The 24,361-nt window shown below is 35.9% G+C and overlaps 1 protein-coding gene across 1 annotated transcript in view; it reads right to left on the bottom strand.

The window, feature by feature from the left end:
- The window catches only part of CCDC178 (coiled-coil domain containing 178), a 240,004-nt gene that overhangs the window by 68,135 nt on the left and 147,508 nt on the right, over positions 1–24,361 (bottom strand). The window contains exon 18 of the mRNA XM_016195988.2: positions 16,111–16,260. Coding sequence (XP_016051474.2) covers positions 16,111–16,260 — 150 coding nt within the window. The remainder of the gene's footprint in view (positions 1–16,110; positions 16,261–24,361) is intronic.

The following is a 24,361-nucleotide window of genomic DNA, read 5'->3' on the forward strand; positions in this document are numbered from 1 at the left end:
GCTTCCTAGATTGCTAAAATAGCCTCTTTAGAAGAGAATGTGAAAAATCTATCCATACAGATTACACAGAAAAAAATAATATAAACCAGTTTCATGGGAGTAAGTATTTCCAAGGCTCAATCCTCAATGGATGTTCCAAGTCCTTGATAGTTGAAATGAAGGTGCTAGTAAAGGCAAGATACTAGGAGTTTTGTCAGAAGTGAATTGATGTCTTACTTGTAAATTCTAATACTTTCAGGTTTCCTTATAGTTGAATTAAGTGCATTTAAACATAGATGTACAGAACTGAATGAAGAAAATTAAAATCTTCTGTGACAATAAAATGCAGAATGCCTCACTTCCACTGATGCTCAATTCACTGACTTTTAGTCAAATATAGGATATTAAAATATAATTATTTAAGAATATAACAGAGCATAACATAAAATAACAATGTCTGTTCATCTTTGTGTGCCGAAAATTTATTTCAATCAAGTGCTTATATTTTTGGGAGTAATAGTCCTAATTTCATATCCAGATACAAATGTTTTAAAATTGCTACAATGATAGAATAAGAAGACACAAGTGAAATTAGAAGTTATTTTCCAAAAGATGTATAAAATATGGCACATCTCTCCAAATGTAGTGATAATTTTTTTCCAGTGAAGCAATACTGAGGAGCAGTTAGATGAGCCTGGTTTCTCAGATTCAACTACTGGCCCTGTCACTTACTGACTTGGTGGCTTTGGACAAAGTGTCTCACCTTCCTGTTCTCCCTTTTCTCATTTGTAAAATGGGTATAACAGTATTACCTACCTCACACCATTCTGAAGATTAAATGTGATAACATATGTAAAATGTTTAGAAGAAGACCTGGAACATAAGTGCTAGAATTTCTATTATAAATACATGGTATTTAAAAATTCTGATAAAAATAATTCAAAATCAAACAAATGCAATTCAAGACTCTCAGATTTAGAGCTCTACCTTCAATATTTCACCTGTATTCTAATTTGGTATTGACAGTCACTTACTCTACAGCACCAATTTCTCAAACTCAGCACATGCAGGCAGAACGAACAAATTCTCCTCTATCTGAAACCTGCTCCTAAACTGTATGAGTTACTCAAGTAACTTGCCCCAAGACTTACACAATCACCCAGACCAAAGATATTTTTATGCCTCTGGTGACTGGCACAATGCCTTAACTATAGAAAGAATTCACACAAATTTGCTGAGTGTCAGACCATTTTACTATCTTGGCTCTCACCTCCAAGTCACTAAGTCCTTGATACCTCCAAAATATTTTCCCAGTTTGTGCCCCTCACTTTCTTCACATTGCCATTGCGTTAGTGTAGTCTGTCACTACCTTTTAGTCTGTCCTGGCCTTTAACCTGGAATATTTCACTGCCTTCTAAGTGGACTTTTTGCCTCCAGCTCAAATCTTGCAGGTCCATCTCCATATTTCTTCAAGGGTGATTTTTCTAAAATATACATTTGGCTATGCCATGATCCAGTCAGACCTGAAATGCTTCAATGGCCCCACTGCCTGGGGGTTAAAATTCAAAGCTGTTACAGCCCGCATGTACATTCTTCCTGACTTGCTTTTAACTTCCCAGGTCTTCTATCTACCTTTCCCTGTAGTGCAGCTCTCTCGGAGATTTGCATTTCCTTCTGCCTAGTATTTATTTGCAGCTCCCTGTTGATTCGGTGTTCCCCATATTTTGTCCTAAGTGTACGGATACCTTTCTCTGAAGTCTGTTTCTCTTCTACCGTGTTCACCTTCTAGACCCAGTACAGGTATTTACTTCTTTCTAAAGTCTGAGATGACTTATAAAGTCTCAAGTTTCTTTAGTTTCTTAAAGTAACTTCTTAAATTACAGCTGATCCTTGAACAACATGTGTTTGAACTATGTGGTTGCACTTATAAACAAACTGTTTTCAAAATATGCAGTCAGCCCTCCAGTCACGCCCACTGGCCACTCCCTATCATTTCCCCGGGTTTCGCCTCCACCGATTCAATCAACTGCAGATCAAGAACAGTATTTCTGAATTCCCAACTGCCAATTCCCAACCTTGGATCAAAAATACTGTTTTCCATTGTGGTTGATTGTGAAGGACTGACCGTAGCATCAAAAGTGATATGTGGATTTTTTCCTCCTTGTTCAAGGGTCCACCTGCTTTTATGGATGTAAATCATTAGAGCATCACTCATAAAAGGAGCCAGCTAATGTGAATTTCTGATTGACAGATGCCATTTTATAGAAGTTTAAGTTCACTGTATCTAATAAATTTAGCCATTATTAAATTCCATGTAATACTCTTTTAAAAATACTTTCCCTACAGATTTTATAACATCTTTTGAGGAAATTCCATTGCTAATGGAGCTAGGCAATCTCCTCCAAGATATAGGTATTGTCTTGTCTTTGAATTTTCACTACGGAGCAAAGTTTTAGATTCCGCAAACGTGATTGTTAAATAAGTGAAGAAACAATTATATGTCCTCTACTATTGCAATTTTTTTATTTTCCTTTTTTCTTTTCTTTTCCTTTTTAGTTTCAGTTTTCTAAAGTAGCACATTCTTGCTGAACTTTGAAATCTGGACTCATTCCTAACTTTTCCACCAATGGTGCTAACAGTGAATCTAATGCATAAGGAAAAACAGTTATGCTGAAGTAGACTTCAAACTTTTTCATAGAATGAAATTTGTTAAATTTGAAGTTTCTTTGAGGAAAATATGTGTTGCGTGTGTATGGTAGGTTTTATAAAAATACAATATTTCTCTCAAAATGAGTTTTTATATGAACTGGGGAAAAATGCAGAAAATTTAACAGTACTGTCACTAAAAACAAAGTAAAAACCAACAATAAACAAAAAAAAGTTTCCTTTATTAAACCCATAACCAAGTGATACAAAGATGGCCTATTCCATTACATAGCTACGTTTCTGCATACTCTTGATATTTATGCTGAAGAGAAACCTTACACTTTGCTAACAACAAGAATATTACATGTCCTAAAATCTAGAAAAGTTACACATTTATTTAACATGATTTCCAGCCAATTGAAACTTGAAAATATTTCAGTTATGTTATCAGGCTTATTTCATTTTAATGACATGGTTACCTTTTTAACTTATATTTTTATAATCTAGTACTGTGATATTATTTCTAGTATGTTTTACCCATTTCCTTTTCAACCCCAAACTAGACAGATTCTGGAATTGCAAATTTTTTATTGCTAAAATGTGAACATTAAGAAAATATGTAAATGGATCAATTTAATGACTGCATATTCAATTCAGCTTAAAATATTATAAAAATTGTCCCTCAGTGAAACACAGAGTAAACAAAAGTAAATATACTGTTAAATTTTGATTTTCTGAATAATAACTGATCTATAAATTTTACTTTAAATTTACTAATAAGGCTAAATACTCTGATCTTATTTTGATGTTGAAGAGAACCTGAAAATCTATTTCTCATATTTTATTAAGTGAATTCAAAAAGCTTTATGATAACATATATTTTCTATTTAACCATCCATTCTACTTCTGCAGAGCAACACTTTAAATGGAAAATTTTAAATATCAAATCTTAGCATGAATTACATTGGCGATGAGGCAAGTTGGGTTTAGAACGAGAAAAGACAGCTCAGGCAGGTCTTCACAAAGCGCTTTTGTTTTGTTTAAAGTAAATTCCTAGATAATATGCATAGATGTTCAAATGCATGACTAAATAAAAGTGGACATCTATATAGAGCATTATACCACAATACTATGCCTCAATTTAGTAGAAATGCCTGGTTCAAATTACATATTGGTGGGGGATTTTACCCAGATCTTTCCTGGAAAAGTAATTCAGAGACACTATCACTTTGGAAATAATATTTTTAGTGTAAGGGTATTTGGATTTATCTTGTTTTGATTTTTGTTGCTATAAAATAGTTGAGGAAATTATGGTAGAAGTAAATCTTCAAGCATGTGATGATGAAGTAATGAAATAAATTCAAGGGTAAAAGAAGATTTTTTTTTTTTTTAAGTATACTAGTTGGTACCTTAAGTGTGGACAGGGTCCACATCTTTTCATCTGGCTTATCCCTCCATCTAGCATAGCAGATGCTCTAAAATGAAGTAATGGAGATTAAGACAAAGGCTTTTAGGAATGTGCATATTGGTTAGGTTAGGGTACCAGCAAGAAAACACATAAGAATCATAATCTGGCTATGTACTGGAAAGGCAATGAAAACAGCAAGAGATAAAGTTGGTTAAACTCAGAAATCTATATGGCAATAAAGGCAAGGGGAAAGTGCTTCAAACTTAAGTTAATTCTGATTAATAAAGACAAATGCAAAAGAAAACATGGCATGGATTCATAGAGACACATTACAAAGACAGAACAGGAGCTAGTATCAACAGAGCGCCTTAAATATGGGCATAAATCTTCAAATCCATTAGGGGAGAGGATTAGAAAAGAAACAGCTATACTGAAAGACGGAGAAGAAAAAATAGCATGGGCTCCATCAATATTTGTTTAATTATAGTGAGTTATTGAATGAAGAGCAGCAAACAGGCTGGAGTTAAATGACTTCTTCGCCACCGCCTTTTAGGAGAAAGTATTTGTCAACTGTTGATCAGAGTGAAATAGCCCTGGCAGACGGATGGGTGCCTGAAAGAATGAGTTAGCCACGTAGACATTTAACAGGAAAACAAAAAGAGCTGTCTATATATGAAAACCACAGGGGTGGGAAAAGCAGCTGTCTGAAAGAAAATCAAGGAGCAGCAGTCTTTGCAGTATTTCCAAATGAAAATAATTTGGAAAAGACCAAACATTTATGTATTATTAAAGAGATAAAAAAAATTGGACTTGGTTACTGGGTTGCCTGGAAAGATACCAGGAGAAGCGATCAATCAAATTTTAATCACCTGGAAAAGTGTGGGTTCTATGAAACACCAACATGGTTTTCTGAATAGCAAATCATGCCAGACCCATTTAATCTTGTTCTGTGATAGCATTACAGGCCACAGAGACAAGGAAAAATGATAGTGACAATCCATCTTATTTTCAGGATGTCTTGGAATCTGCTCTGTCACATTTTCATTGACAAATGTGGAAAAATATGACCTCAACCACATTATTTTCAGGTGGGTGGATGCACAACATGCTTGGATGTTCAATTAAAGGATAAGTGAAGTTTCAATTTGAAGGTGCGATAGTATTCTGATGTTGCTCCCAGGAACTGGTTCCTGGGGATCATCTAGTCAACCGCTATTAGATGGCCTGCACTAAGTAATTTAGAGTGTGCTCATCAACATTCCAGGTAATTATACATTTATTTAGTCAGTCTAAGGTAGGAAATAAAAAGTGAAAGGATGGAATAATATAAACACACAAAACAGATACCTGGAGGAAATTTGTCTTATCAGAATATTAATTAACAACGTGATGCTACTATGAAAACTGCCAGCACTCCACAGCAACGTCTTAAAAGGAGTAGGATGTGCAAGGACTTAAAACAAAACAAAACAAAACAAAACAAAACAAAAAAACCCCCAAAAAATCCTTTGGCCTCTTCTTTGTTTTAGCTAATCACCATCAAGATACTTGTTTCCAGTTTTTGTCGCTAATGCCATACTAATTTGTAATGAATTCAAAGATAAAGTTTGTTCATTTTTGTGTTTTTCAAATGTTCTGCCTTGTGTATGTATTATTTTTGTAACCAGAGAATTCAAGCTACATTTTAGAAACATGGTTAAAAAGCAAGCAAACACAAATAATTTAGAGAAAATATGAGAATATGCCTCTCAAAAGTGTTTCAGGCAATAAAAGAAGTTGAAGATGATGCCCATAAGGAAGTCACTAAATCAGGAAAGTTATTTAGCCTGTGGTCAACAATATTTAGGGGGCTATACTGTGCCATCACCCCTATGCTAGCCTGCCATGTACATCTCGCCACATACTCTTCACAGCACCTTACACAGTGAAAGAGGGAAGAGAACTGGAGGACACAGGCTGGCTGGGTGACTTTCCCAAGGTCTTATCAGAAACAGAATTCACACTCAAACTGCACTGGCTTCGGGTGTCTCCAACTGAAAGAAGAGTAAAACGTTTCTTTATTTCTTCAGTGTGTGCATGGCATCACCATAAAAAAGAAAATAATTTTAAATTCATAACTATATATTTTAAGGGATGCTTTGGGCTTTTTCCTATTTCTATAAACATTAATTTAGACTGTCATGTAGGGTCCACCTTGCTCTTGTATAAAGATGGAATACATCCTATACAGGGGAGATTACAAACCCTCATGAAAATAGCAGAAGCCACATTCTGTGATGATAATTATTTCAATTTTTAAGTAAGCAAAACAAATGAAGTATAGTAAGAAGAATTTACAGTGGGACCTGGGGATATCTGGGATTTTATTTAATATGATCTTTTCTAGGTTTATCTTCTGGGAGTCCTACATTTCTCACAATCCCATGATATTTACTCTGGAATGCCTACTTCTCGTTTTCAAAGTCCTTATTAATTTTTATCTTTTGTTTTGTAGCATAAAAACAGGATTGTTACATTTTTACATCATGAAATAATAAATGTTCATCATACAAATAAAATAAATAGAGAAAGGAATAAAGAAGAGAATGGAGATCATCCACAGGCTCAATACTGGAATACAGGTTTCTAGAAATAAATGTAATAAAATCTAATGCACATGAGAACAGAAAGTAGGAATCACACAGTACATGCTGAATTATAGTGTGATTTTTCAGTTGAATACCATGGCTATGTATATCATTCTTTTTAAAGACTGTTTAATACTCCATTGTATACCCAGCCAATTCTATACTTAGACAATCCACATTACTGTATATGAAATATTCTAAAGTTTTTCCTCTTTATAAGTAGCACTATAACCAACATCATCATACATATGTCTTTGCAGACTTCTCAGACTATTTTCTTAAAAATGCCCAGAACCAGGAACACTATCAGTGGGTATGCATAAACGTTTGTTAGACACCCCACTGGGAATGATCATGTAGTAATTGAAAAAATAATTGCCAGGCACATTTCTAGGTGCTAGAGTTATGGTTGTGAAGAAGACAGTAAGTTCCTCACTCTTATTAAGCTTCCATTCAGTTTGTCAGAAACAGACCATGAACAAATGAACATAAAATAAAACATCAGATGTTAAGTGCTATGAAGAAAATAAAGTGACATGCGAGTGGGTGGCTGAGGGACAAATTCAGGGACTCTGAGAAGGCTGTTCTGAGGAGGGGACTTTTAATGCAATAATTAAATGGTAAGATGAAGCCAGCTATAAGAAGCCTGGGGGGAGATGCACATCCGGAAGGATCTATTTCAAGGACCCTATACTGAGAATGAGTCTAGTGGTCCAGGATCAAAACCAGCTTTTGGCTAGAACAGAGTGAGGTGACAGAGAGAGATATGAGGGGCGCAGTGAGTGGCTTCTGCAGCCTGTGAGGCCAGAGCAGGAAATGTGAACTCTGAACACGGCAGTACGTCACTGGACGATTTTAAGTTTTAATTTAATTATGACATACATATATTAAAGCATACGCATCATAAGTCTATAACTCAATGGATTATTGATAAACTGAACACATCCACCAGGTCAGGAAGGAGAACATTATCAGCATTTCCTAAACCCCCTTTATGTACTCTTCTAGCCACTAGTCCCCACCAAGGATAATTACTCCGCTCACTTTCAACAGCACAGGTTGTTACACATATACATACACATGTGGGTCATGCAGTACGTGCTCCCTTTTTCTGGCTTCTTTTGCTCAAAATTATGCTTGTGCAATTCATCCATAAAAAAGTGAATGGGTCCTACCACTCTATCCAGAAGTGCCCCAATATCTGGAACTTGAGCTGAATGAGTTGTTAATACAAGGGTCAGAGCATCCAGTGAGGTGGGAGGAAAAAGAGAGACCTTGGTGTCACGGCCAAGGCAAATGATGCTTCAGGATGGAGGATGGTTAACAGTGATCAGAGAGTGGCGAGCTAGTGAGCAAAGAGAGGCCAGATATATACTATTGGGTTTGACATCTGGAAGTCAGTGACAAAGCAGGGCTTCAAAGGAGAAGAGAATGAGACGTGATGAGGTAAAGGCTGCAAATGCAGATAGATAACTCATTCCACAAAATTTAACAAAAAATGGCACTGTGTTTTCCAGAATCTCAAGCTTGGTGTCCTCTCATCAAACTTCCAGAGAAAGCTCTGCTTCCCTCTATATTCTTTGCTAAATGCTGGCTGCTGCTCTCCTCCCTCCTCTTTTTTAACCTGTGTACTTGCTCTGTCTTCATCTTAATTTCTGCTGCATTCTCTACGAGATTAGAATCATAGGCTTCAGCAAATAACTGTTCTGCAGTCTCAGGCAAACAGGAGTTCTGGCCTCCAGAACTGAGACCATACACTTCTGTTGTTTAAGCCACCCAGTCTTTGGTAGTTTGTTGCAGGAGCCCCTAGTTTCCTGAGGAGAAAATGGGTAACTCCCAGGTATTTAATAGAGTTTTATAAATTAAATAATAAAATAACAGTAATAATAATGTTACCTGTAACTAACTATTCATGATGTGGTAGGTTCAGGGTGATTGCCATGTAAGAGGTGTGTAATAGTAACTACTGTATTTTCTTTTATTTACTGCAATAAAGAGATGCTAAAGTGCATACATGCTCCAAGGAAGGAGAGATGCAAAGATATGTATATATATATATATAGAGAGAGAGAGAGACAGACAGAGAGAGAGAGAGAGAAAGAAAGAGAGAGAGAAAGAAAGAGAGAAAGAGAGAGAGAGAAGAAGAAGAAGAAGGAGGAGGAGGAGGAGGAAGAGGAGGGAGGGAGGGAGGGAGGGAGGGAGGGAGGGAGGGAGGGAGGGAGGGAGGGAGGGAGGGAGGGAGGGAGGGAGGGAGGGAGGGATCTCATAAAAGAGAGAAGAAGCCAACACATTGTACAGGGAAGAAGGGAACTCTAGCAAACAAAGGCTCCCAGCAGCAGAGAATAACAGACTTGGAAGTAGTGAAGGACCCAGGGACTAGTACTTTGTAGGTGTACTTGGCAGGAACTGCCACAGTGTATCTAAGCTTTTGTTTTCATGTGATCTTATAGTTTGCATAGCGTCTTTGCTATAATTCCTTTGATGATATTAATAGTAGGAATAGAGAAAGGTTGTCATGGTGTCATACATAGTATTGTGTTGACTGTTTTTTATTTCCTTTTTAGCTTTTTGAGTTACTGACATTATTGCAGCAAAACATATGTAGGGTCAATTCATGCTGAATAGTTATTAGAAACCATGATAACAAAAGTCATTACACTGCAGTTCAGTTTTGACAGTAAAATTTCTGCAACATTATCACAAATCCTCATGCATTAGTGCAATGATCCTTACTATAGTTTCATATTAGAATCAAAAGATTGCCGTTGCATGCTTCATACAAAAAGTCAAGCAAGCCAAATTCTTCTCTGCTTTTACAGATAACATTTTTTGCTCTTTTTCTATGTACATCATGCAGATAGCAGCTTTGTTTTATATACTTTTCTCAATAACCTATGAGTACATTGAATATATCTTTCTTTAAAATGAGTATTTTTCCTTGAAAGACCACACAATTCTGATTACCAGCACCAAAGGAAATAACTTGAAAGTGGTTTTATATCTGACACAACTTCACAAAAATCTAAAACTGTATTATTCATTGCATTATTATCTTTTTTCTCAAATAATATGTTGGCTGTCCGTACATTTTTTAGCGAGTGATTTGCTATGATAGAATAGTACAAGATTTAAAAAAGGAAACCTGTGAGAGTTGCCATTCAGCTGACAAAAGGAATCATTTTTAATGCCCATCTGTCCACAATACATTTTCATAGTCACTTATTGACGAACACGTAAAGGGTCAGATTGTACTGGTAAAATGCTCGTATTTTCTGAGATAATGTTAATTTTATCAGGTATACTTCAAAAAAATCCAGAAGAAATATAACTTGTGAACTAGTGGCTAATGAATTCTTTAACCTCAGAAAACTGAGTAACTCCTTTCCTAGCAGGAAAATCAGATTTATACAGGTATATAAAGAATATGGACAAGTAGGGCACATTTCATTTTATACAAAATATGTTCTCTGGAAACAGGAATACAAAAAATCCTTTTCAGTTGTCTCACAACTGAAGTAATGGTGGATTTTTTAAAACTGCAATGTGAAGACACTAGGTTCCACCTAATTAAAATGTTGTGTGCTGTCAGGGTATGTGTTATCTTTATTTCCATCTCCTCCAACTTTTTCAAAAACATTACAGATTTATAACGAAGGTTCTAAAAAAAATTCATGTTAGAGTTATTTTTAGGAAATTTTTATTGTTATAGCTATTGTGAATGGAATTTTTAAAATAAATATATATGTTTTAGTAGGTGTTTCTTAGTATAAGATTTGGATGTAACTCTGAGTAACCCATGTGTCACTGCTAAGTCTACCCCTCACGTCTTCTCACAGATATATGTGTATATATGATTTTCTATCCTGTAACCTGTCAGCTTTACCTGGCTGATGAAGTGTTGGCCATTGCTCTACTCCTTAGAGCACCTGCATGCTTTCCTAACATGATCACAGTGTCACTCTAACCCTACACTTCTGTCCTCTCTCCCACAATTCAGCCCATATTCTCAGGTTGCAGCAACTATTTAACACCTGTTATAGATTATGAGGTCATTTTCATTAGGATAGCCACACCAAGATTTGGTACAAGAAGGGACATGTGTTTATATAAAGAATGATAACAATATCAGCAGCCATTTCCTCTCTTTGTAAAATACACAGTTTGTGAAAAAAATTTTGGATACTTCATATTTAAAATATGTATTTATGTTTCATATGATTGTTGAGGAAATTAAGTAAGATTACATATAAAAGCATGCAAAGTACCTAGCGTATAGTAAGTGCTTCATAAATGTTAACTATTACTATATATTTTTACAACATTCTTACTAAGGAGACATTAATATTCCCATTTTTCAGAAGCTCAGAAGGATTAAGTAAGTTGTCTGTAGATATTCCTCCTCACATTCAATGAAAATAAAACTCTGAAGAAAGAACAAATGACCTAAAGAAAACATTTAGTATATGAATATGCATTTTCCATATTAATATTTATGTTAATAAATGATTATAAGATACATCTCTGTAGATTAAGGGAAAGATGATTACAAGAGCAGTTTTCTCAAATGTTTATGTCACTGTGATGCATACGTGCAGCTCAAAACTAAAAAAATCATTATACTGATACTCCCACAGAATTGCAAATCAATTGCAGTTGTAAGTCATGCATTAGACAAGCCTAAGTAGAAAATATACCTATTATATGAGGTGCATACAACGAACGTTTTACTTGTTTTATTGTCATTTTTAAATGGCTTTTGAGTGATAAAAACTATTATTTCATTTTATAGCTACAGTGTGGCATTAAGAAAAGTCAGGGTTCTGAATCTGTATGGATTCCAAAGAACATAACCTATTTATTGGAAAATATTCCAAGTTTTTCTAAAACTTTACAGGTAATATAACTTTTACTTCTTTATCAAAGTTACATGTAAGCAAAACTTTCTGAATATACAATTATGATACGAAATTTTCTCATATTCTATATAGAATAACATTTTCCAAGGTTTAATCCACTAAAAACTAAGTCAGTTAGTTGTAAATAGGTTTCCTAAGAAAGGCTGCCAGGACAATAGGAAATTGAGGGTTAACAAAATTAACTGGTTTCTTAAAATAGTATTTCTCAGAATCTTTAATATGCAAATGCAGTTTAAATCTTTAAAAAGGAGACATGGTATGCACTGCGCTGTATATATGTATGTGTGTACATATATCTCATATGTATACTATAGATACATCTGTATCTATATGTCTAAATCTCTTTTTCTCTCTATATTAGGGTTTCTCAACCATAGTTCTATTGACATTTTTGGGCTGGAAATTTTGTGTGTGTGTGTGTGTGAGGGGGCTGCCCTCTGCATTGTAGGATTTTTAGCATCATACCTGGTCTCTTCCCATCAGATACCAGGAGCACCTCACCTTGCCCCCAACCTCAACCTCACCCAGGTGTGATAAGCAAAAATATCTCCAGGCATTGCCAGATAGCCACATATCCCCTGGGGAACAAAACAGCCCTCAGTGGAGAATCACTGATTTTACATATATATATATATATATATATATATATATATATATATATATACACACACACACACACACACATATATATATACACACACACACATATAAATTTATATATGTATATTCATAAATATTACATATATTTACTTATCTGTACATATATATAAAGTAATATATGAAAAATTTACCTTCAATGTATTTGATACATCGGGGATCTCTTCCCACCCTATACTTCACTTTTAAGGTATCACTGTGTCGTTAACATTAAAAAGCTGCTTATTGCTATGCAACTCGCACAGAAGATCATCTCAAAATTGCATAAAAAATACACAAATCTACAATTCACTCCAAACTGGCACTGGCCTTTCTAAAGTATTAGCTAGAAATAAACATTTAGAGTTTAGACAGCAGAAGGGAGACTGATTGAGGTAAAACAATAGATGACCAGCTATCTACTCCTGTCTCAGGGATTACAAAAGCTCTTCAGAGATCTCTTGAGAGTTTTTCAGAGGATGGGAACAGTAGGAATTTAAAGTCAGCTTATCAGTCTATGAAGTGTGGCAACTCCTTTAAATTTTTTTTTACCTAGGTTCTAAGAAAGGGAGGCAGAGAAACTGACAGGGTCTTTAAGTAGCTGTTGTAGGCAGAATCTATTTTAAAAATTGTGGTTTTCCTAGCAAAGAAATAAATTTCTATTTACACTGAAAGGAGCACATGAAAATCATCACTCAAAGCCTAATTTTAATATTTGCAAGATAATGAACAAAACAGTAAAATGCTTCCCACCCCAGTCAGTCTCCCTCTACTTGGGTGACCTCATGACACACTCAATCTCAGCTGCATGTCTTATATTGGAGACAACAATTATAATAATAACAGAACATTTTCCTGGGTTACTGAGGGATATTGCAAAGATAATGTTTGCAAATTGCATGGCACAGATACCTGGTCCACCTAAGTGCTTGTTAAGCACTGACTGATTCTGTAATAATTTGTATTATCTTAGTTTGAAAGCACTAAGAACTGGAGTAGGCAAAGTTAAGCTTTAACAAGTGGTTTACAAAAGAATTGAAAGTATATTTTAACCAGTCTTGGAAGAGATCTTGTTTTCAGCCAACAGAAGAGATCAACTTGCTTAGCTTACCTTTCTTTGCAGGCTGGAAGAACTTGAAATAGCAATTATAACAAACACATGGTGATTTTATCAATATAGTCATGGATTTTAAAAAAGAAAGTACAGTATAACATATCTACTTGAAAGCTTTTGATGACAATGTCTATTTTCACCTAGAAGTACAACCTGTTTTTCAGACATTTTTCTTCATTCCTCCTTAGTGTTATTTTAGATTTTGGGATCTGATAAGTTTTAGACTGGGTTCTATTCTATCATTACCCACGAACATGGCAAAAATTTTACATAATCGGTTTTGTTTCTTCCTGATTTTTAAAGGGGGAGACATCCACCACTGCAAATTTTAGAAGTACAGGAAAGTATCAAGAAGCACATGCAAAAGGAGCAGACTTAATTTTATCACCAGGAGTAATACTATAACACACTAACATTTGAGGCATCTCTGCATATAAAATTGTGTTAAGGAAGAGAACATTCTTATGTTTATATTTAATTTGTTTTACTCCTCTATTACTTTTTTTTGCTTCTCTTGGCATAAAAATACACAGAAATATGAAAAATGTATCATTTGTATAGAGAGACTAATACACCCTAAGAAGCACAGTACTTAAAATATAATTACTTACCATGCCAAGAGGAATGCATGTTCGAAAGCACTAGAATTATTCTAAAATAGGAAAAAGATGCACAAAAATTCCTAAAAGTGAGATCTATTTTACCTGTCAAGGGAACCAGGGATGAACAGTGCTTTTGTGCACCTAAAACAAAGCTGGTCAAAAGATTAAAACCTATATCTATGGGAAATATTGCAATATCAAAGAAACAGACTAAAATATTAAAGGGTTTCTGCAGTTTTGATGGCCAAATTCCATCCTGTAAGCAGTGCATTAGACACTAATGACATACGATTTCTCACTGACAGATTTAACAGCATCAATAAGGCCTTTCTGTCCATTGCAGCAAATTGATCCTACATGACACTGACAAGGGCAGCCTGCACTTAATGACCTCCATCGCTGAAGGATGGAAATGAAAAATGACTGGAAGTACAAATAAATCTCTGAAAGTTTCCCTGAAACAGGTGTGCTAAAGTGATTCGTTGGAGGGCTCACCACCAACACAAACCTGGTCTCCTAGCATGCCCCACAGTCTGTTCCTACTGGGGTCTCACTCCTTGCTTGGATCTTGAATCGAGGTTTGCTTTAAGTCCAAAAAGGACATGAAGACAATTTTGTTCTTACTATGCAAATGCCATGCTAGACATCTGTCTTAAAGGCATGAGTTTTTCACTGTTTACACAGGTATCTAATATATTTATTTGCCACCAAAGGATTCTATACAAACTGATAATAAGTATACATATATTTTTTTCTTTTCCTGCTGGTTAGAAAAATAAATACAGAATAGTGACTGATTTTCTCCCCAACACTTCCCAGCAACAAACAGAACATGTTTACCCCCAATAACAATGCCAAATGCATGAAGCGGTTAGACAAATGCTCCTTGGGTACACCCTGTCTTTGAATGCTGCACAATGGTTTGAGGACAGTCAAGTTTTGGTATAAAGAATCGTCATCTCTAATTTTCCCCAAACATATTCAGTTATTGACCTACCTTCATCTTGCTACTGCTTCAATACAAAATTTTTAAGAGAAAAATATAGACTCTTTCTCCCAATATATTAGGAAGCATTAACTTGCATTAAGAGCTGATGGATGACAAGCGTAAGGGGCTTTATAAGAAACATGCCAGATGAATTTAACACTTACTTACATTTGCATAGAATCCCTTTATTGTCAAAGTAACTATGGGTGTATCTTTTTTATTCCTTATCAATTTTCTTCTGAGGTAAATCTTAATTTACAGATGAGAAAACTGAAGTTGGAAAAGATAAACTACTTGCCAAGGTCACTGAGCTAGTGTTGGTACAGCTTGTGCTCAAATCCTGGCTGTCTGTCTTCCCAATATCCCATGATAATGAGGGATGAATACTGTAGTGGAATTTTCAACTGCTAATTCATAGTGCAGGAATACGTGGGACAACAGTAAGACAAAGGGTCCATCAGCAGTCTACTGGTTCTTAGGGCTAGATGAATTGTTAAAAAAAACCATGCCTCTAGTTTTTGAAGTTTAAACTCTGGGAAGAAACAAAGATTCAAAGAAAAAGAATTTTTCTTGTCCATGAGAGTCTGGAGAAGAATACAGAAGTGGGTCCATCTTAACTCTCCAGTAATAAAGCCTTGTCTTTCCTTTATATTGTGGTATGTCGTATGTTTTACTTTTCCATTTTCAGTACCACAGAAGATTTTACAAAATATATTAGAATTCCCAGTGATTTCCAGGAACCAGAGAAGGTCAACTATCTCTCCAAGTTTCCAATTAAGCCTCATATTTTAAAGAGAATAGAAACCAAAATTTGAAGCACATATATCACGAGGACGGTTTAGAGATGTCTCATGAGAAGTTACCTACAGACAATTGAAATCTGAAGTCTGCAGTAAAGTACACAAATGTATGAACTACAAAAATTTGGTATTCCAGGACATAATCATTAAAAGCAAAGTAGTATAAAATGGTGGATTAGAAACTAAGTTTTTTATTTCCCGAGTCTCTTTTCAAAATCAAATTTCAAAAGGTTGATAAAATATACAACCAAACTCTACAAAAAAGAAAATATGTCATTTGGTGGCATATGAAGGACCGCCATCAGGTTGAAAACCCCATGACTGAGCACTTGTAACTTTTTACATTATGTATGTCAAGTAAATAGTTATATTTGAAAAAAAATAAAAAACTTACCTGGCTTTTATCTCTAATTGAAGCATCAAGTGATAACTGACTATCATACAGATGGAAAAAGTTGTCCTTTTCTGTTAAGAAAGTCATCTGTAATTTCTGATATTCTTGAGCTAAACGTAGGTTTTCTTTTAGTGAATCATCTTGTAGTTTCTAGAAGATAAATATATAGGTATATTTAATTTAAATCATTTTAATTTCTTTTTGAATTTTTATATCACTTGAATTATCTAAAAGTATATTATTTGTTACTAGTATTCTTTAGCTGTATCAAAGGTTAAATCTGCCTCTGTGTGCAGCCGAGAACTTTGTAACACCTTCATGACTACATAAGTATGTCACACCTAATACAACCACTTAGAACACGACTTTTGCAACATTACCCACTGGCAAACTGGGGAAAACCTATCATTTTTAATTAGATGTATGAATTCAGTTTAGCTGCTGATTCTTTTATATTTATAGCATAGAAATTTTCCCTGGCTCCTTCAAAAAAATATGGAATTTATCAACAGCCTTAAGTATTTTCAAACTTGTAATTCCTCTGATGGGAATTTATTCTAAGCAAAAAGCTTTATTCATTACAACATTATTTATAGTAGCAAAAAGTTTTCAAAACACTTAAATGCAGATTAATCATGATAATGATAATGATGATTAAATAACTAGATATAAAAATAACCACTGTGAAGCAATTAAAAAATGCGATTGCCATTACATCAAACCTTTAGTATAAGTTGTTAAAAACATATACTGTGGTATAAGAATGTGCACAGATGAAATGTAATTCAGCAGGAAATTGCCTGTACAAATATTTCTGTATTTACACACTTGAAGATTTATTGAGGTCAACAAACATATTTCTCTTGAAAGCCTGGTATCCATATTGATCTGCAATGATTAATACTATGTCACAGCTGTTCTTCAAAAAAACCAAAATGATGAACTGAGAACCATATTAAATGTCCTTGTCCTAATTCTGGCACAATAATTTAATATTAAATTATTTTAAAAATTAAAATACTTACTACTTGCCTAAAATCACATAGCGTTATCTTTAAGTAGGTGGACAAAAAGCCTATGAATACTTTTATTTGGCTACTATAAACATTGAATTTGAGAGGAATGCTACGAAAGTGGTGGGATTTGCATTAACCTATTTAATGGAACTTAACTGAGGATATACTTGGTACTTCATCCTTTGCTCAACTGCATAATATGCAGCTTTACTTTCAAATAAATATACTTTCAGTTTCTGTATCACACCAATTTTTCTTGTTGTATATGCCATGATTAGAATAAATACCAAGAAACTAAATTGTGTAGTTATGCCAATGACTCTTCAAAACATTTTTATATCAGTCATGATATTTTACACAACCATTTCCCAGTAATAGATATACAGAAGGGTTTGCCCCCTCACTACCTATTCCTGACAGTCAGTGACCTTCAGTTATGCAATAAAGTTTGTTTTTTTAATTTTAAATAATGGTATTCTGCTGACACTAAAAGTGGTTTTTTATGTTTAATGGTGGTTCCACCTCACAACTCTGAAATGTTTTAATTTTAACTAATAGTATTATAACATGCAAATTAAACACAGGAATGATCATTATGTCCAAGAGAAATAATGCTGCCACTACTAGAATCGAACATCTTATAAAATAATAAAATAACAGTAGAAAGTAGAAGGTATTTAACAGAGCATAAAAGTTGGGGTTGGTGATATAATGAAAGAGTGAGAAGAAAGATGAAACTAGTAAGAGAAGATGATGACTTTCACGTGCTTTCCAATTCAAACCGAGCTGAATCCTATCTATAGAATCTTCCTACTTACTGTCTTGGCTAAATGAGAGCTTAAAAAACAATTTGTTTTTAAAACCATTAAGAAAAACTTTATTGCACTCTCTGTAGGTTAAAATAACTGCACTGTGGACTGATTTACAATATTATTTCATTCATCCATTCATTTTCATTCAGTTAGTTATTTATAACTTTTAATTTAGTAATTACTATATGACAAGTTCTGAGATCTAAATGTGAACCTCAAGAATTTGTGTTCTTGTAGGAAAGATTTATATTAAAAATCACACAAATATATAATTAGAAAGTAGAATTATAAATCTTTTGCATTTATTTATTTTCCGTATGTTTTAAATTCACCCGAAAGGTCTAACACTTTCACAAAGCCAGATTTATTGGTATTTATTCAATTCCCTTTATTAACAATTATGAAGATGAAACACTGGAAATGTGGCTTGATAAAGAGCAGAAACATGGAGAATAATCTGTTCAAGGTTTCCATGTTACCTAGAATTTATTTAAGAAATCCTTAGCTCGATGATGGTTTGCTCTCTATTATCTTAAATTATTTGTTAAACTTTGATGTTTGGGGGCTACTGCAGCTTCTTATCTCAATATTTTAATAGTAAATAAAAATTATGTTTATAGAAATCCACTTAGTGCTATTTGCCAACTACACCCAAGGACAGATGAAGTTAAGAGAATAAACCTCGTTTTGGTACATCAGCATAAATCTGATGAATATCCTATTGAGATCCTTCCCCTAAATGCCCAGTCTTTAAACCCCTCAAAACAAAGGTCTGGCGAGCATGCGTGCTCCTCCTGCCAGGGGCACACCTGAGCCTCCCCACCCCCTTTCTTCATTCACAGGCAAGCATCTCAAAACTCTAAGAGATACCACAAGGCTTGCAACCAGGGCAGCAATGGGCAGCAGCAGTTCATCCCAGACAACCCACTTGAACCCGTCCCCAAAGCCCCCTTTTCTCTGACTTCTCAGTGAGCCAAAGCAGAGCAGCCTATGCTCATTTCCCCAGCCCTTTGTTGTTTCATTGTCCCCAGCTTAAATAAATGTCCTCTAAAACTAATAAAAAAAAAAAAAGGCTTAACAAAATTTGTATTATAAGCTTCATGAGGGCTGAGACCATCATTTTATTCACCTCTAAGATATATTGCACAAAACAGAGCCGACATGGGTGCACAAAACAGGTTTCAGGAAATAAATGAATGAAAACAGAGTATCAATTACAAAATGCGTATATTTAGCACTTTAGAACTACACAGCTTATTTTCCCACTTCTATGAAATAACCTACTGACAATATAACCACCCACTATAATGAAGCACGTTTATATTATTTGATAATATACTACTTGAGAGGTGACCGATCTTAAGTATATGAAGAGAATTCACACAATATGTTTTTGCACTGAACATTATTCTAAGGATACACCACCCTGTCTAGACCCTCACCAAGAGTTCTTTCTCTGGGTGCACTATTGACTTTCACAAGGTATGTGAAACCATTGACACTACTCAGCATTTTTCTTGGGCTACCTAATTAGCTAGCCCATGATTCCCAATGTACTGAGAAACCATTGCCAAAGAAAGACCTGGCTTTCTCCTCTGTCACGAAAAGTGCTGAAAAATGGAGGCAGACTGAGACACCCTCCCGCCCCCGAAGGAATCCAAATAGTTCTCCATTTTTTTTTTCACTTGACCTTATTATTTTCTTTTAATGTTTTATTTTATTTTATTGAATTTTTAGAGAGAGAGGAAGAGAGGAGAGAGAGAAACATCAATGTGAGAGAAACATCGATTGGCTGCCTCCTATATGCCCCTCCCTGTACGCCCCCTACCAGGGATCGAGCCCAAAACCTAGGCATGTGCCCTGGCCGGGAATCTAACCAGTGACCTCTTTGTGCATGGGACAACACTCAACCAACTGAGCCACACTGGCTGGGCAACCTTTCTTATTTTTTTAAACCTTTAATTTCATCTTGGACTTTTCTTCCATTTTCTCCATTTTCAGTTTATTTTTCTCATTTTCTCTTTCTCCTTTCCCTCTCCCACTGGGTCAGTGGGGAATAGGGAATTATAATCAGAGATTCTTTCAGACAAAATTATATAAACATATATCATCTATTTATGTTCCACTTCGTGATATATATACAAGAACTTAGAAATAAGGGTGAACTTGAATGCTGATGTACAAATTCCACACATCATGGAAAGAACTGGAACAATAGCAATTGTCTCAGTTATTAAATTATTATCCTCATTTTACAGAAAAGGAAAAGTAAGGTAAAGAGAAGTCAGGTGAGGCAAATTAGTTTCCAAAAATGGCCACAGAAATATTTTCATTCCCACATGTTCTTCTAGAACCTTGTCACTCCATATCGAGAAGCACAGTCTATTTCTCCTTCCCCTTGAACCTGGGTAGACTTGTGGCTTCTCTAGCCAATAGAATATGGTGGAAATGATTAATGAAGTGACTCCCCAGGCTAATTTATTTTAAAAGATAGTTTTTTAAAAAGCTAGTTTATTATAAAAAGCAAGCTTATTAAAAAAGCATATAACTCCTACCTGGCCTTCTCTTTAGGGACATTCACCCTTCGAACCAGCCACCATGCTGTGAAGAATGCAGGCCACATAGATAGGTGCGCCAGCAAACAACCCTAGCTCAGGTCTCAGACAACAGTCAGCATCAGCTGTGAGTGAGTGAATGAGCTATCTAAAGATGATTCCAGTCCCTAGTCTCAGCGTTGTCCAGTGGATGGTTGAGAATGTGTGAGACGAGAGACAAGCTGGCCCTTCAGTGTCCTGTCCAAATTTTTGAAACATAGAAACATGAGCCAAGAAGTTTTGGGGTATTTGTTATGTGACCATAGGAACCGAAACACCAGGTATATTGCGCAAGATTACACATATATTAAGTGGAGGACCTAGGCTTTGCATCTAGGCAGGCTGGCTCCAGATCCCATTCTCTTTACCATCTAGCATACTTCCTTCATAAATATGAGTCAGCACTCTTCAACACTATGCAATGCTATCTTTATAAAATATAATGACATCAAAGAAAATTAAAAATGGAACTGCCTTTTGACCCAGGGATCCCACCTCTTGGTATATATCCTAAGAATCCCGAAACACCAATCAGAAAGGATATATGCACCCTTATGTTTATAGAAGTGTTACTTACAATGGCCAAGATCTGGAAATAGCCCAAATGCCCATTAGCAGACTAGTGGATGAAAAAAGTGTGGTATATTTACACCACGGAATACTATGTGGCTGTGAAAAAGAAGGATCTCTTACCCTTTGAGACAGCATGGAGGGACCTGTAGACCACAATGCTAAGCAAAATAAGTCAGTCAGAGAAAGACAAATATCACATGATCTCACTTATATGTGGAATTTAAAGAACAAAATAAACTGACAAACAAAATAGGACCAGAGGAGTGGATAAATGGAACCGATCTCAGAGGGGATGGACGAGGTTGGGGAGGACGGGAAGAGATCAACCAAAGACTATATATACATATATGCATAGCCCATGGACATAGACAATAATGTGGTGAAGGCCTAGGAGGAGACGGGGCTGGGTAGAGGGAAGCAAGGGGGGGGGAATGGGGGACATCCGTAATAGACTCTCAACAATTTTAAAAAATGCTGAAAAAAATCAAATAACAGAATTTCTTTTTTTCTAAGCCTTTTTCCACCAAGCAACTGTGTTTTTTATAATTTGGCAAGCAGGCAGCTTGTTAACATGGGTAAAATGGGCTGCTGAAGGAAATTAGAACTTAGTCTCCTTGGAAGCTAGTTTTCATTGTAAGTCAATATGGGTATATTGGTTACAAATAACCAGTCTCTTTGTGTTTTCCGTTCTACATGATTCCATATTTGAAGATCTGATTAGGCCTGATGCACTCACTGGCAAGACCAAGTACCCCAGTGCACAGAACTTTACAGCTGAGGCCTGCACAATTCTGGAGTATGGCTGAATGCAACAGAGTAATGCTATCCACTGAGACCTGCAGAGGTCTAGCCAGAAACACTTACCCTGGAAGAAGCCTAGATTCATTTGAACTGTCTTTTAATTGAGATGGACTAATGGCAAAGGAGGTTACAAGAAAAAGAACTTGATGTAAACATTCTAGACAGATGGTTATAATTTAAATATTAACACTGTACATGTACGTGTAGAAAACCTACATAGCTATTTACAAATACTTAAATTGGTGTCTATGGCTAAATTTATAGTAATGTGTCATCTACACCCTCAGTGACTCTTCATACAGGTAATGCGATCCAATTTGCCAGGAGAGGGGCTAGCTAGGTCCTTCTCTCAACTGTATTGTATGAGAGGGTTTTTTGGCCCCAGTTTTAATTCTTACTGTCCTACCCTGATATGCTTTTGTATGGTGCCTCAGATGATCTTTCCTGAAGATCTGTCTGCCATATCCTAATTCTTGGTTATTAATAGTTTACTGCAGCCCGGCAGCGCGTGGCTCAGCAGTTAAGCGTCGACCTAGGATCCAGGCGATCAGGGTTCGATTCCCGGTCAGGGCACATGCCCAGGTTGTGGGCTGCAGCTGATCAATGACTCCCTCATCATTGATGTTTCTATCTCTCTCTCTCCCTCTCCTTTCCTCTCTCTGAAATCAATAAAGATATATTTTTTTAAAAAAAATTAAAAAAAAATAGTTTACTGCTGACAGCTCCTTGCTTTCCTGCATCTCGCCAGGGCTCTGCCGCCACATCCATGTTCTTACAGGACTGCACCACACTCACTTTAGTGCCACAACCACCGGAAACCAAAAGCTGTATTACTGGTGCTTACTGGTCAATTTTACTTTAGAGGATCCTCACATTGGTATTTCATTCATTTATTTGTTCGTTGAATCATTTGCTCAGCAGACACTTAGTAAGTTTACTCTGTGGGTCCAGATCTATGGCTATCCCAGGGATTAAAAAGAAGGGTAAAATGTGACCCCCGTTCAACTATAGCAGGAGGAGGCAGAAGTGTAAACAAGTCTATTCAAGGTATTTTCTGTAGGATCTTGAATTGAGTCTACCAGGTGGAACTGATTCTATCAGGTGGGGAGCAGGGTCAGAAAAGGCTTCATAGAAGAAAAAATCAGCGACCTGAATCTTAGAAGAGCCATTTTATTTGGCAGGAATAAAAGCTGTCCTGCCACACGGGTCAGTTTATATCTTAGTACAGCTGGGTGAGTCAGTCAAGAGAAATGTTCTCTTGGATCCTTTAGGACTATTAGATTGTTGCTTATGACTCATGTACTAGATTTTCAGAGATCGTGTTACATACATGTTCTGTTATCTCTTGACTTCATAAATATACTAATAGTGTAAACAACAAAATGTGCCCACATATTTAGTATCCCGTTGCTGCACATTCCAAGCACCTGTGTTTCAGTAGCACGTGATCCTGTACATATGTGCACTCCTTACACCACAGATATCACACTTTTAAATCTCCACAGTCCCCACATGTGCCTTTGACACACTTCTGCCAGTTCAGGGCACTGTGTTGATAGTTTTGCACTGAGTGGTGCTTCGATGTTGTTAAAGCAGGCATTGGTACTAAGGCTAATTCATAGAACGTGCAGGGGATAGATTTTAGAGTAAACAAGACACGGAGGCTCCAAGACAATTTGTGAACGCTGTAGCTTCAGAAGCTTTCTTTTTGATTCATGGGAATAAGTGTAGTGAACACAAATGCTTACAATACATGCCGATTCTCTAACAATACAACAGACAGGGAGAAAAACCTATACTCTATTAAGTACATCACCTACTGTGTGCATAGAGGTGTTATTGTATTGCTGCTCCCTTGAAATCTATATGCCAATTACTACAGAAAACGAGGGTTCTCCCCAGTGTTTCCAAGGAGCAAGACTGTAAGAATGATATGTGTCGATACCCTGAAGCCTCAAAGGAGCAAATAACTGTTTTAACTCTCCTAGGACTCACTTCTTTGTCTGTGCTGCCATGGAAACCAGTCTCTTGTCCAACATGAGTTCTCCGATAATTAGTCTTGAACATTCTTGATTTTTAAATGAACAAATCAGTCCTCTGCAACAATACTGTTACATGCCTCAAACTCTATACCTTATTGTGTTTGACAAAATCCTCTCTATTCACCAATTTATTAAGAAATACTTATTGAGCAACTTGTATACACAAAGCACTATGGGAGACACTGTGAGAGGTCAAATAGCTCCTTTATGACACTGTTCTATGACAGCCTGCCACATACCAGCTGACCAGCTTAACCTGGCCCTGCCAGAGCCTACAGGAACACTCTCTTCAGCTACCCCGCTCCAGCACCCCCACACATGACTACATACAGGACTCCTTATCTTAGGTCCCTGATGGGTTTACAAATTTAGCTACTGTTGATTCACTCAAAAAATTACTAATGGACCCTATG

The sequence above is a fragment of the Miniopterus natalensis genome, chromosome 7 (genome assembly GCF_054644295.1).
Source record: "Miniopterus natalensis isolate mMinNat1 chromosome 7, mMinNat1.hap1, whole genome shotgun sequence".
Taxonomy (NCBI): domain Eukaryota; kingdom Metazoa; phylum Chordata; class Mammalia; order Chiroptera; family Miniopteridae; genus Miniopterus; species Miniopterus natalensis.